The sequence below is a fragment of the Carlito syrichta genome, unplaced genomic scaffold (assembly GCF_000164805.1).
Source record: "Carlito syrichta isolate Samal-C Ts95f unplaced genomic scaffold, Tarsius_syrichta-2.0.1 Scaffold309781, whole genome shotgun sequence".
Taxonomy (NCBI): Eukaryota; Metazoa; Chordata; class Mammalia; order Primates; family Tarsiidae; genus Carlito; species Carlito syrichta.
Window position 1 is genome coordinate 577,570 of NW_007253877.1, and position 13,056 is coordinate 590,625.

Below are 13,056 nucleotides of genomic sequence, written 5' to 3' on the forward strand. Positions count from 1 at the left end.
CAATAATAAAATTTTATCTTTAATTTTTATGCTATTTATACCACATTTCACTAATGAGGAAAGGTTATGCTTTTAAGAAATGTTCAATTTCTTTTCACATGTTTCAATAGGTTCGAATTGAGCAAGTAATAGTTGCTGAACCTGGGGCAGTTTTATTATATAAAATTTCTAATCTCCTCAAATTTTACCACCATACAATCAGGTAAGTGGAATGGTGAAGTTTGCTAACTCGCATGTCATCTCTCTTTTCAGCGTGCAGTTTTTGGTTTGTTTGTTTTCACTGTGTGTAGACTAGTATAAGTACTAGAAGCTCCACACCTTGTGAATCATTCTATGCAAATTATGCATGCTCTACCTGGAGGGTTCTCATTTCCATTCTTCTCCAAGCTTAACCCCCCCCCACATGCACTTATAACCCATAAAACAATATGAGTCTATAACCTAAGTGTTCACTGAGACTCCCTGAATCAGTAAGAGATCCATGTTGACTGAAGCCACTGTGTAATGTGCTCACGGAAGGACATGCTGATTGAAGTGTCCTGTTCAAAGGGTAGGGAACTTCAGTTCTTCTTTAGCAGTTAGTTTACTACAAGCGATGAAATGCAGCTGTAGCTGTATCTTCTCTACATAAAAGCAACTTTATCTGATTAGGAAACACTTGTCTTATCCAAACTGTGATCTTTGACTTTAAAATTTGCATCCTTTTGGCTTTGCATATATCTGTTGTTGTTATACATTTGAGCTATATTGTGACTGTCACCATAAGACTATGTTATACTTGTAGTTGTATTAAAACAATGTCCCTCCAAGCGGTATTTTTGGAATTTTCTACATTTCTACATTAAAATTTTATTTCAAAATTACTTGTTATCCAGTATGCCAGTATCAGGAGCAGCAGGTCAACTGTTAAAAGCTAAGAGGGTTATAACTAGCATCAAGGAGAGATTCAGGGCTCACTAGTTCACAGAGCACCAAAAGGCAGTGGTGAGATGATCACCTACCCCTCCATGACCAAGGACAGCTATCCAGAACTTCACAGCTAAGAAGTGGACTTTACAAGTTATCAGTAGGTTTTCAAACAAGACTAACAAGCCACAGGCTTCAAAACTGATCCTGTGGCTTGAGTTAGTCCTCTTAACATTTTAGTTATAAACTTATTATCATCATTCTCATAACTCAAAAAGAACACATTAGTTTCCATTGTAGTGTTATAAGATTCCTAAAGTAAGGGAATGATAAATACTTAGAAAGTACATGAGAGCTAAAAGCAGCTGGACATTGCAGATGCTGCGTTTTAAAAAGATTCTGATGAAATATTTTTAAAAATTGTTTATTTAGTAGTGTCCATGGTAGTACTACATGAAATTTATTACTTAAAGATAGTGATTATCTCAATTTCTATATAGAAAATGTTTAAAAAATCATTTAGAGTCCAAAGATGCTCGTTAAGTTTTTTTTTAGGTTCTGAGAATTATAATTTTTCTGACTATGAAGATGATGATGTTGACAATGACAGTTAAAATCTCTTGATTCACTTGCATGCACTTTTTCTACTTGTTCACACATTTACTTACTTAGTTTAAAAGTTGACTGTATTGTCACTCTTTCAGGAAACAGCAGGGAACAAAACAGAGCTTAATTTTACATTCTAATAGGGGAGACAAACAAGCATAAAATAATACTTTCAGATACCGATAAGGGCACTGAGAGACAGGAAGCAGGAGATGAGAAGTAGAAATTTTAGAGGAAATAACCATGTGTGGACGAGTATAAGTATATGTATGTGACTGGAGGCCTCTCGGTGGAGGTGATGTTTGTACAGAGACCTGGATAATGAGAAGGAGCTGGACGTGAGGAAGTCCTGGAGAGGAGAGTCCTAGATGGAAGTGCACTCTGGTCCTGAAGTGAGGAAAAGCTTGCATTTTGGAGAACTGGAAGGAAGACCAGTAGTATATGGAGTATAGTGAATTGGGAGGACTAGAGGGAGATGAACTCAGAAAGGTGGAGAGAGGCCAGGTCATACAGAACTTTGAAGGCCAAGGCCATGGTGAGGATTTAGAATTTATACCAACTGACTGGGCAGAGGGTGAGGGTTTTGAGTGACCTGAGTGGATTTGTGGTACAACGTTACTCTGCATGCTCTGTGAATCATGTAGTGTAGAGGGGCAAAAGGAGAGGTAAGGAAGGTATTTAGGAAGCAGTTCTGAGCAGAGGTGATGAATGATGAGTTAAACGAGAGCACTGGTCTTGGAGGTTGATTCTGGAGATAATTCATGTCATAGCCAACAGGACGTGTAGATGGACCAGAAAGAGTGGTGTGTGAGGAGTCAAGGTGAGTTCTTGGCTTTTGGTTTGATCACCTGGGTGAATGGTATTGCTTGCTGAGATGGGAGGCTGGGACAAACAGGTTGGGGGGTGGGTAATGGACAGCTCAGTTTGGGCCCTGTCAGATTGGATGCACCTGCAAATGTATATTTTGAATGAGCAGATGATACAGAGAGAGATGAGGGTTGAAGTTGCAAATGTGTTAGTTCTCAGTATATAGTTGAGATTTGAAGCCACGGGACTAATGAGACCACTTAAGGAACAAACGTAGATCAAGAATGGGGTTGAGGATGCAGTCTGGGGAAGCTCCAACATTCGGAGGTTGAGAAGAGGAGAAACCACCAAGAAGACTGGGAAGGAATCGCCAGTGAAGTTGGGGGAAAAACAAGAAACATGCAAGATCTCAAAAGGTTGACCTGCTATGCATTAAAACTTCAAAAAAAAGAGAGGTGGAGTCCTGGAAACAGGAGACCGAGCGTGCTTGGATTTCATATCCTTTCCTGTGAAGTTTTCTTCCTGGGAGTTCACAGTTTCTTTGTTTTTGTGCCTGTCTGCTTTTCTGTGTTCTCATCACTCTTTCAGACCCAAGCTGCTTAAGAGGCCTTGACGTTGTCTTGCCATACAACAGACGTGCCAAGTAATCTCTGTCTCCTGTGCCCTTTCCCGATCCTCCTCGGCACCTGTTCCCCTCCCGTGTCTGGACGGGCTGTTCTTGGGGCCACTGCGAGTGGCATGGCGGTCACACGGGGGCTGTTCTTCTTCACCGGCCAGCTCGCCCTGCTGTTTCGGATGTCCCTGATCCTTGGGGCAACTCTGAATAGTACTTGCATGCCTGTAGTGATGGGAGCACCGGGTCGCTGCTTACTGCCAGACCCCACGACTGTGACCGTAGCGAGAAGCTGGGAAGATGAAGCTGGCTGTAGTGGAGGAGCAGGAGACTTAAGCCAGAGAGCTGAGCCTCTCCTCAGGGCATTCACAGAAAAGGCCAGAACTGGGAAATCGGTTCAGGGCAGTTGAAGCATGTTGGGTGGAAATGTAGAAGGAAATGTTAGAAGAGGCGTCTTGAGGTATCTAGACCAGCTTCTGGTACCTGGTGAATGCTGTACCTGAATACTGCAAAGTACAACTGAAAACTCCAAATTTAAAAAAAAAGAATGTAAATGTATGTTGATATCTCTCTCTCCAGGTTTTTCATCAAATTGTTTGTTTCTATTTGCATTCATGTAATTTATTTTTGTTGCTTGATGTATGCTTTTATTCAGGGGAATACTTGTTTTTATTGCATGTACAGGCACGTGTGGGAATTCCTTCCAATTTATTTTGGTGTTTGGCTTCTAATATTTTTAACTGAAATAATTTTTGCTGCTTTTGAATATAAGATTTATGGCTTACCTGTTTACTAATTTGCTTATACTTTGCTGTTTGCTTTATACATATTTTTTACTGATAATTTGCTTTGCTTGCATGAACTCTATAAGAATTCATTCAATTTATTTTAGTTTTGGAATGTACTGAACTATGTATTATTAGTATTTGCTTTTATAATATGTCACATGTGGTTGATGATATATCAGTAAATTTGCTGTGTTTTTAGCGTACTGTTTACCAGTATTAATTAATGCCATTATATTTGTTATAGCATTATGAATTTTTTTAAAGCATAGTGAGATGTTATTATACCTTTAGAAGTTATGATTTATTATTGGATTACCATTATTATGATAACCTGGGATTGTCACATCCACAAAAAACTTCCCCTAAAAGATTTAAAAAATCACTTTCAGTATGTGAATTAAGAGAATAAAATTGGGAATAGTTTTATATACACACTTCTGTTAGATCCTGACAAAAATGGGAGACTTCATCTTGAACAATCCCTATACAGTAATATCAGTTTAAGGATTATGGAACATAATAATTAGTTATTTTAACATATTATCAGACTTTTATAGTTAGTCTAAGTATACTGCTATTTAGACAGCTGTATAAAAATTGAGAAACTTTGTAATTTATAGGTATGTTATTGATATGGTCTAACAGCTTTAAATAAAAGAATAAGTCAGTATTTATATAATTTAAATATTTTATTAATAAAATTATCGATGGACTGTTCTTTATAAAATTCAAATTGATCTTCTTGGATAATCAAGATAAGCATTTATGTGGTAGAGGAAAAATAGAGATATGAGTTTACATATTGCAGATGTCTATTTTAACCCACAATTTTGCTGAAAGAGATTGTGAAATATTGAAAATATAGTAGTTTGTTCTCAGTTTTTCATCACCTAACTCAAAAGAAAAAAGATTGTGACATTTTTGTATTAAATCAGAGTAACTATTTTTAATTCACCAATTGTATTCTATATTTTATTTAAATCTAGATCTTTAAAAATTATTATAATAAGTTAAATAACTGAATTGTTTCCATGTCTGTGTTGCAACCTGAAATATTCTTTGCTTTTAGTGGCATTGTTGGAAATAGTGCAACTACATTGTTGACTACCATTGAAGAAATGCATTTGCTGAGCAAAAAAATATTCTTCAATAGCTTGAGTCTTCATGCAAGTAAATTGATGGACAAGGTAGGTTTAAAATATGTCATCCTTAAATTATGTGAATGTGAATCATTCACATTTAAAGATGGTGTTTTAATACTGGTTGGTGATTTTTTTCCCCCCATTTCATACCGTGTTCTTTGGAGTTCTTTCTATGAACAACAAACTTCAATTTGAGATGACTTTCTGGACCTACGTCTATAGCCCGTGTTCCTGAAATACTGTCACACTGAGTCATAATTGGAGATACCATTTTTTTCTGTAAACAAAAATGTGTAACTAAAGCACACTTCCTATATCTAGGTGGGAGCTAAGAGGACAAACAGATTGGAAAACTGGAACTCTGATAAAATGATTTTTTCCAAAATAGTTTGTCTTTATGAAATTTATGCTCCTCTAAGTTATATGTTATAATTTTTTATGAAAACAAACGGGAAAAAAATACCCCACAAAAAAACAAATAAGAAAAACCTGAAAGAGTCCTGTAACGTCTAATATTTTGTTTTATTTTTCTTCATTCTAATCCTTACATTAAGATCTAATATTTTAAATTGAGCGGAGTTTTGAGACAGGATCTTAAGGAATGAATTTGCAGCGATCAACTCCTTTATTTTTGTTTCTTCATTAAGGACACAAGTTTCTCAGGGCTGCATCACCATCACCATACTGGCTTTTAAAAATTGTAGCGCTTTATCTCAGACGTGAGCTATGTTGGGCACAGAAAAGCTGAAACAGGAGTCTGCTTCCTGACCCCCATGCACCACTGGGACTCTTTTGGAAAAGCAACGTGAATTTGCAGAGCTAGGGTATCTGTCCTGCGTTTTTTCTGGCCTAATATGTTCTCTTTGCATCAGTTTACTGACCATCGATTCTGGTTATACTTGTTTATATGAGTTCTTATCTAAGAAGAGCTCTTCTAGAATAATTCATGCATGATACACACATTGAACATGAACAAGCATATGCTAGCTGTGAGGATGCAAGGATCCAAGATCTGTGGCATCTCCTGTAGTGTAAAATGGCCAAGAAAGTAGAATCACATGTTTTGTGAGAGGCAAGTGCCAAGGGTGTATGCTAGCACCAGAGGAGGAGTACCTTTAACAATCTGTGTGTATTCATTTACAGAGAGGGAGCTTTCTATAGCGGGGGACAAGACTTGAACTGTGAAGGACATGTGGGATTTAGATAGGTGAAGAAAGGGGTGGGTAGAGGTCATCTTAAAAGGAAGAGACAAATAGAATATGCCAGAAAAAGGTATGAGTCAGCCATAATTACATTTTTCACTTATTAAAAAAATCACTTAGAAAGTGATGTATTTTATGTAGATGTGGGGAGAGGTCAGGGTGAAGCTACAGAAATTAAAGGAGTATTGAACTTGTCTTTGTGTATACATGATCTGTGGGAGAGACTCTGGGAATGTCCATGAAGGGACAGATTCTTGAGGAGTCAAGGTGAAAATCTTCAAAATTAGTGACTAATTGAATGTGAGTGAGAGGGTGGAGTCTAGAATAATTCCTAATCAAAATATCTGGAACACAGAAAAAGGGTAAAATTTAGGAGTTAAGATGATGATACTAAGTTAGCTACGTTGAGTCTGAAATACCTGTGGGATATCCTGGAATTGATCTAGTCTAGTAGGGAGCTGTGCATTTGGGTTTAGAGAGTTTTGCATATAAGAGAGAGATGAATCCATGGTTTGAATGAGGCCACCAGAAATCATTTTCTGTCAGGGTAGAGCTACCAAGACACACAGTCTTGGGAAATACGTTCAAGAGAAGAAAAGAAATCAGCATATGATACTGAGACAGATGGCCAGAGAGGCAAGAGAAAAGTGAGGAGAGGATTTTATCAGAAAAGCCGAGAGAAGAAGCTTCAATAAGAAGGGCGTGGTTAATGCTGATGGATGTTACATGACAGAAGTGGCATGACATTACTGAACTGTTTCATCCTGTGTTGGGGATAGAAGCCAGATTGTGGTATGTGGAAAAGCACATGGATAAGCATGTCACCCAAAGCAACACCAACAGGAAAACATACAGCCCTCAAGACTGAAAATAAATTCATTAGTCATTCTTATTAGGACATTTGAAAGAGAGTAATAAAATAAATCATGATAAATAGGAAGGATGGAATTAAGTTTCTGTGATAAATTAGGAAACAGAAAAAGCAGAATTGTTTATTTGTTGAAAAGATAAACAAAATTGACAAATTTCTAGCAAGTCTAATTAAGAAAAAAATTTTTTAAAACTAGCATCAAAAATTAGAGCCATTCCACAGATAAGAATTAAAACTTCTTAGAGAATACATATGGAGTTTTATGCTAATAATCTGAAAATCTGAATAAGAAGAATCAGTTTTAAGTTAATATAAAGCGATGAAAAAAGAGTCAAAAAGCAGTGGAAAGTTTGAATATATCTGGGGAGGAAAGAAAAGTTATGAAAGTCCATGTTGCTAGGTCTAGTTCTGGTTATACAAAGAGCTTCATTGATAACTATGAGAAAAGATGCTTCTCCAGAACACGGAAAAATGTAGGAAGCTTCCAGTTCCTTCGGTGGTATAACACTGATATAACAACCTTGTAAAGATAGTACAATAGTGAAAACCACCAACCACTTTTTAAATTTTAAAACTTAAAGATCCAGTATTAAGGTCAAGTATGGTTTATTACATAAACACAGTAATATTTCAGTGTTACACATATATTTATTTGAGTCAGAGTCTCATTCTGTTGCCCCACTGGAGTGCGGGGACACGATCACAGTTTACTGCAGCCTTGACCTCCTTAGGCTCAGGTGATCCTTCCACTTCAGCCTCCCTTGTTGCTGGGAGTACTGGCATGTACCACAATGCCTGGTGTAATAGAAAGATAAAGAAATGAGATTTAAATATTTCAAAGGAGAAGACATTAGATTATGTATGGATGCTATGCCTGTCTACTTCAAAACCCCGGGAGAATCAACTGAAAATCTGTAGAACCAGAAAATGAATTTTAGTAAGGTAGTTGGTAAAAAGATCAAAGATAATTTTTTTGCACACTGGCTCACAAGGTGCTCAGTAAGTCCTAGTGACTCGAGTAACTGGCTCAGTGCATTTCCTGCCAGCCTCCATTCCTTCACTTGCCATTGGCTTTACATCTCTTGCACTCTTGGCATTTGACTACAGTCGCTCTGCAAAACCACCTTGAATCAGTGCAGTTTTTCAGTTTCTCCTATGTGTACTATGACTGCTGAGCACTGCTGAGGAAAACTGTATAACTGTACAAAATAGGAGTCGCTAAAACCCTTCGTCCCCAGCGTCTGCCAAGATTTCCTGGATGTCTAGCGTGCTCAACGTCCTCAGGTGGCCACTCACATTCCCTTTGCTGTCGTCACCTGTTTCCTCACGTCTAGTGTCCTGCCTCCTATGTGAAAAAGTGCCAACCCTTGCTAAAACTAGACAATGGACATTTTTTAAAACTTTGCCAATATGAGGAGCCAAAAAAGTATTTTGCTTTTCTCATGTGGGTTTCTGTGATTCTAGTGAGAATGAACATTTTAAGTGACTTGCTTGTCAAGTCCTTTGCCATTTTTCTGCTGGGTTGTGTCTTGTTCTTGTTCACTGGATATTCTTTATGCACTGAAAATGTTCTCTGCCATATGTATTGCAGGCATTTTCTCCACGTTAACACTTGCCTTTAAATTTTGCCTGTGGTATTTTATGGTGCATCAGCTTTTTAAGTTTTGCATAGTAAAATATAAAGTTTTTTTTTTCTTTTATAGTTTCTCTCTTGGGAACATGCCATGCTTGAAAACTTTCCCACAGGAAAATGCATTTAGAATTTAATATATGATAAGGTTAGCATCTATTAGTGGGAAAATGGTAGGTTTCTTAATAAATTCATTTGGATGTATTTTCTTAGCTGTTTCTATGGTTTTACTTTTACAACAAATTTTGACTCTACCTGAAGTTTATTTTTGTCTATACTATACTGCAAAGTTAGGATCTTATTCTTTGCCAAGTGGTTATTCGTTTATTTTGTTTGATTCTCCTCAATACTAAATTTCTTTATGTTTTATTACTCATGTAAAAGTTAAAATGAAATTTGCAATAGAATAGGGAACTATGCAGTAGACCCTTGAATAACATCAGAGTTAGGAGCTTGGATCCTTGTGCAGTCCAAGTCTGCATATAACTTTTGACTCCCCCAAAGCAACTAATAAGCCTTAATGATAACACAGGCAGTCAGGTAACACATATTTCCCATGTTATGTTTGCATACTGTATTCTTACAATAAAGCAAGCTAGAGAAAAGAAAATGCTATTAAGAAAATCACATTCATTAAGTGGGTTGTCATCACCTTCGCTTTGAGTAGGCTGAGGAAGAGGGGCAGAGGAGGGCTTGGTCTTGCCATTCCAGGGGATGGCAGAGGCAGAAGGAAAACAGTGTGAAAGTGACCTATATCTGTTGTTCAAGGGTCATCTGTCATGCACAGTAGAGGCAACTTTTAAGGATGACATATTCCAGTCAAAACCTTAAAGAGTGAAAACAGGAGAAGAATTTATTGTAATGTGAATATGTTAAATACACATCAGTACTGCAGCTTATCTGAGTTTATAGCAGTGACTGGATCCTGATCATTGTTGTTTTGTTGTCATCATTATTCAAAATTGAATCCTGGATGTTTTTCCCAAATATGAATTGAGACATATTTAGAGATACTTTAACATTAAGTTGAGATTGTTTTAGAATACTCTTTATACCTTTATATGTTCCTTTTATATCTACAATCATTTCAGGCTTTTTTCAAGAATGTCTTCTTTTCATCAAATTTTAATGCTCTGTACTTCATATTAATTATATCTTTTCCCTATTCTCCTTCTTGTAAACCATTTCACTTCCTCTAAAAAGATTCCAACCTTATGAAGAAAACACTTAATGCAGAATGTTCTTCATTAGCAAAGCACCCAAGTTGAAATTTTTGTTAATAGAGTTTTAAGTGAATAATAGAATTTTAAGTTAATTAGGAAGAGTAGCTTTTAAAATAAAAGTAGCCAGAGAGGAACTTTTGTTTTTAAATATGATTGTTTTTGTACTTTAAAAAAGACATATTTGGAAGCTAATTCTTTACCCAGTGTGATTAAAAAGAAAAGTCGAGTACATGATATTATTGGAGGACATCTTTTTTTCCTAACAAAGCAGTTTTGAAGCACTTGTGTATTCAGCTATGCATACTCTCTTCCCTATCAGATTCTCCTGAAACATGCTTAACTGCAAGTCCAGTGAAGACTAAAGAGAGAGGTGTCTACTGCAGAAGATGCAACCCTATTTCAGTTTAGGCTAGACAGACTTTTCTAAAAGTTTTCTCACTATAGTAAGAGTTCAATTCTAATTTAAAGGGGTATAATGTCATAAATGAAACTTATATCAAATTAATAGTAGTCAGGATTGATTGTTCAGCCCTCTGGGGGAACAACAACAACAAAAAACCCTAAATGTACCAGGCACAGTGGTTCATGCCTGCAATCTCAACACTTTGAGAGTCCAAGCAGGAGGATTTCTTGAGCCCAGGAGTTTGAGACCAGCCTAAGCAACATAGCAAGACCATGTCTCTATGAAAAATAAAAAAATTAGCTGGGCTTGATGGTATGTCTCTGTAGTTCAAGCTACTTCAGAGGCAGAGGCAGGGGGTTTGCTTGAGCACAGAAGTTATAGTGGCTACGGTGAGCCATGGTTGTGCCACTGATCTCTAGTCTGGATGACAGAGTGAAACTGTCTCAAAAAAAAAAGGAAAAAATGAAAAAAAAAAAACCCTAAGTGATTCTTTACATACGTTGTCATTTAAATTCTAGGATATGGTTACTATTTCTAGTCTCTTTTTGTTACTCAGTAGTGTAATATGTGGATCAGCAGTATGGGTATCATCTGGGAACTTGCTAGACTCCAACTCAAAAATTATGAGATAAGTCTTTAGTAATAATACTGATTTTTAATAGAGTAAAGAATATTACATGCTTTCTTTTTTTAGTAGAAGTATAACTTATAGCATGTAAGTCTAAAATGTGCAGTGTATTGTTATCACCTGATCAAGCTCTAAAATGTTTCTAGTACCTCAGAAGATGTCCTCTCTTGCCCCTCCTGAGTCCACACTCAATCCCAAGATAAATGATCTGATCACTGTCTCCTGTTTTTCTTGTCATTTGATTTCATATCAGCAGATTCATACAGTGTTTACTTTTTTGGCTCTAACTTCTTTCATTTAGCATATCTATAAGATCTACCTATGTTACGTGTTACATGTTACATGTTCATTTTAAAATTATGTGTAACTCCATTATATGTACATGCCACAATTTATTTACCCATTCTATTACTGATGGACATTTGCGTTATTTCTAGTTTTTGATGTTGTAAATAATGCCACTATAAATATTTTTGTACATTTCTTTTGGTGGACGTAAGTTTTTATTTGTTGTGTATATGCCCAGAATTGGAATATCTAGATGATAAGATCAGTTCACTCTAGTAGGTGCGGCTAAGCATTTTCCCAAAGCTACTGTACCAGTTTACTGCATCAGAAACCTCAGGGAATTTCAGTTGCTATATATTCTCTCCAGCTCGTGATGTTGTTAGTCTTTTAACTTTAGCCATTGTGGGAGGTGTGTGGCAGTATTTCACTTGTTTGTAATTTGCATTTTTCTGAATTCTAACAGTGTTGGACAGTTCTTCCTGTGTTTTTTGCTGCTGGATATGCCCTTTGGGGAGTGTCTTTTAAAGTCTGTTGTCCAGTTTTCTGTTTCAGTTATCTTTTTCTTATTGATTTGTAAGAGTTTTCAAAAATATCTGCATACAAGTCCTTTATGGGATAATAAGCATTGCAAATTTTTCTAGTAGCTTTTGAACTGTCTTTTCATGTTTTAATCGTATCTTTTAATTCACAAAAATTCTTTATTTTAATTCAGTTCTGTATACTAATTCTTTATTTCACGATTAGTTCATTTTGTGCCTTGTTTAAGAAATCTTTGGCTATTCCAAGGTCATGAGAATAATCTTCCTTATTTTCCTCTAAGAAACTTGATTATTTTAGCTTCCATACTTAGGTCTTTGATCTATCTCAAGTTTTTTCATATGGTCAAGGTTTGTGTGTGTGTGTGTGTGATTTAGACTAGTTTGTTTGTCTTGCTTTAAATGTCTTCAGTCTCAGCCCATGTTTGATAAAATATAACTAGATGCCTAGTACCATGTTCTTACAGTAGGTCTTCAGCAGATGTTTGTTAGTATAAAAAACTGGGAGGACCTTCGAAGCCGAAACTAATCTTCTCCATCATCTTTGTCTTTAGCTACATATGTATTTCTTGGGTTACCAGAGATTGACTTTTGTTGTTTGTTTTTCCGGTTGGTTGATATTTGATAATTCATTGTCTTAGTACCAGTAGTGCAGATGGAGGTGGTTTTGGTGCTGCAATACAGGAATAGGCTTCTTAAAATTAAATGTTCATTCTGAGTGTGTGGGGAATACTTGTTGTCTCAGTTAAGCAGTCAACAGCTCCATATAAGAAAGGTGGTATATGACTGAGAGGAGAATTCCTGGGCTTTGAAGTCTGAGAGAGCTGGACTCAAATTTTAGCTTTTCCAGTTATATGTGCCCTTCAATAAGTTGCATAAATTCCATGAGCTTTCTCTTTTTTTCTTTCATAAAAAGAGTTCTGTGATATCTGTTGCAGTAATAATAATAACTGTGTAACTGAGTCATGGCACAATAAGTTTAGATAAACCTGCCCGTAGGTCACATAGTTGCTGAGGGTGAATGCAAACCCAGGTCTACCTAAATGCAAAACCTGTGCCTCCTTTCTGGTAGGTCTACCATAAATAATAGTTCTTGTTTAACTTTGTTGAAATTTTTATGAATTTAGGCAATACATGTGGAGTTGAGTTACATGTATATGTTGTGTAGTGGTGAAATCTGATCTGTCAGTGTAACCATCACAAAATAGTGTGCATCATACTCATAAATAATAGCTCGCCCCTCACCCCCTCCTACCCTCCCAACCCCAAATCTCCAGTGTCTGTTATTCCTCTCTCTGTTCTTGTGTACACATTTCTTAGCTCCCACTGTGAGCTAAATGTGACGTTTGAGTTTCTGTTTCTGAGTTATTTCACTTAAGGTAATGGCATCCATGTTGCTGCAGAAGACATGAT

The 13,056-nt window shown here is 36.5% G+C and overlaps 1 protein-coding gene across 3 annotated transcripts in view; it reads left to right on the forward strand.

Moving 5' to 3' along the window:
* The window catches only part of COG6 (component of oligomeric golgi complex 6), an 80,644-nt gene that overhangs the window by 39,380 nt on the left and 28,208 nt on the right, over positions 1–13,056 (forward strand). For all 3 annotated transcript variants that reach the window (XM_008067822.2, XM_008067823.2, XM_021717488.1), the window contains exons 11-12: positions 111–202; positions 4,790–4,907. In XM_008067822.2, coding sequence (XP_008066013.1) covers positions 111–202; positions 4,790–4,907 — 210 coding nt within the window. The remainder of the gene's footprint in view (positions 1–110; positions 203–4,789; positions 4,908–13,056) is intronic.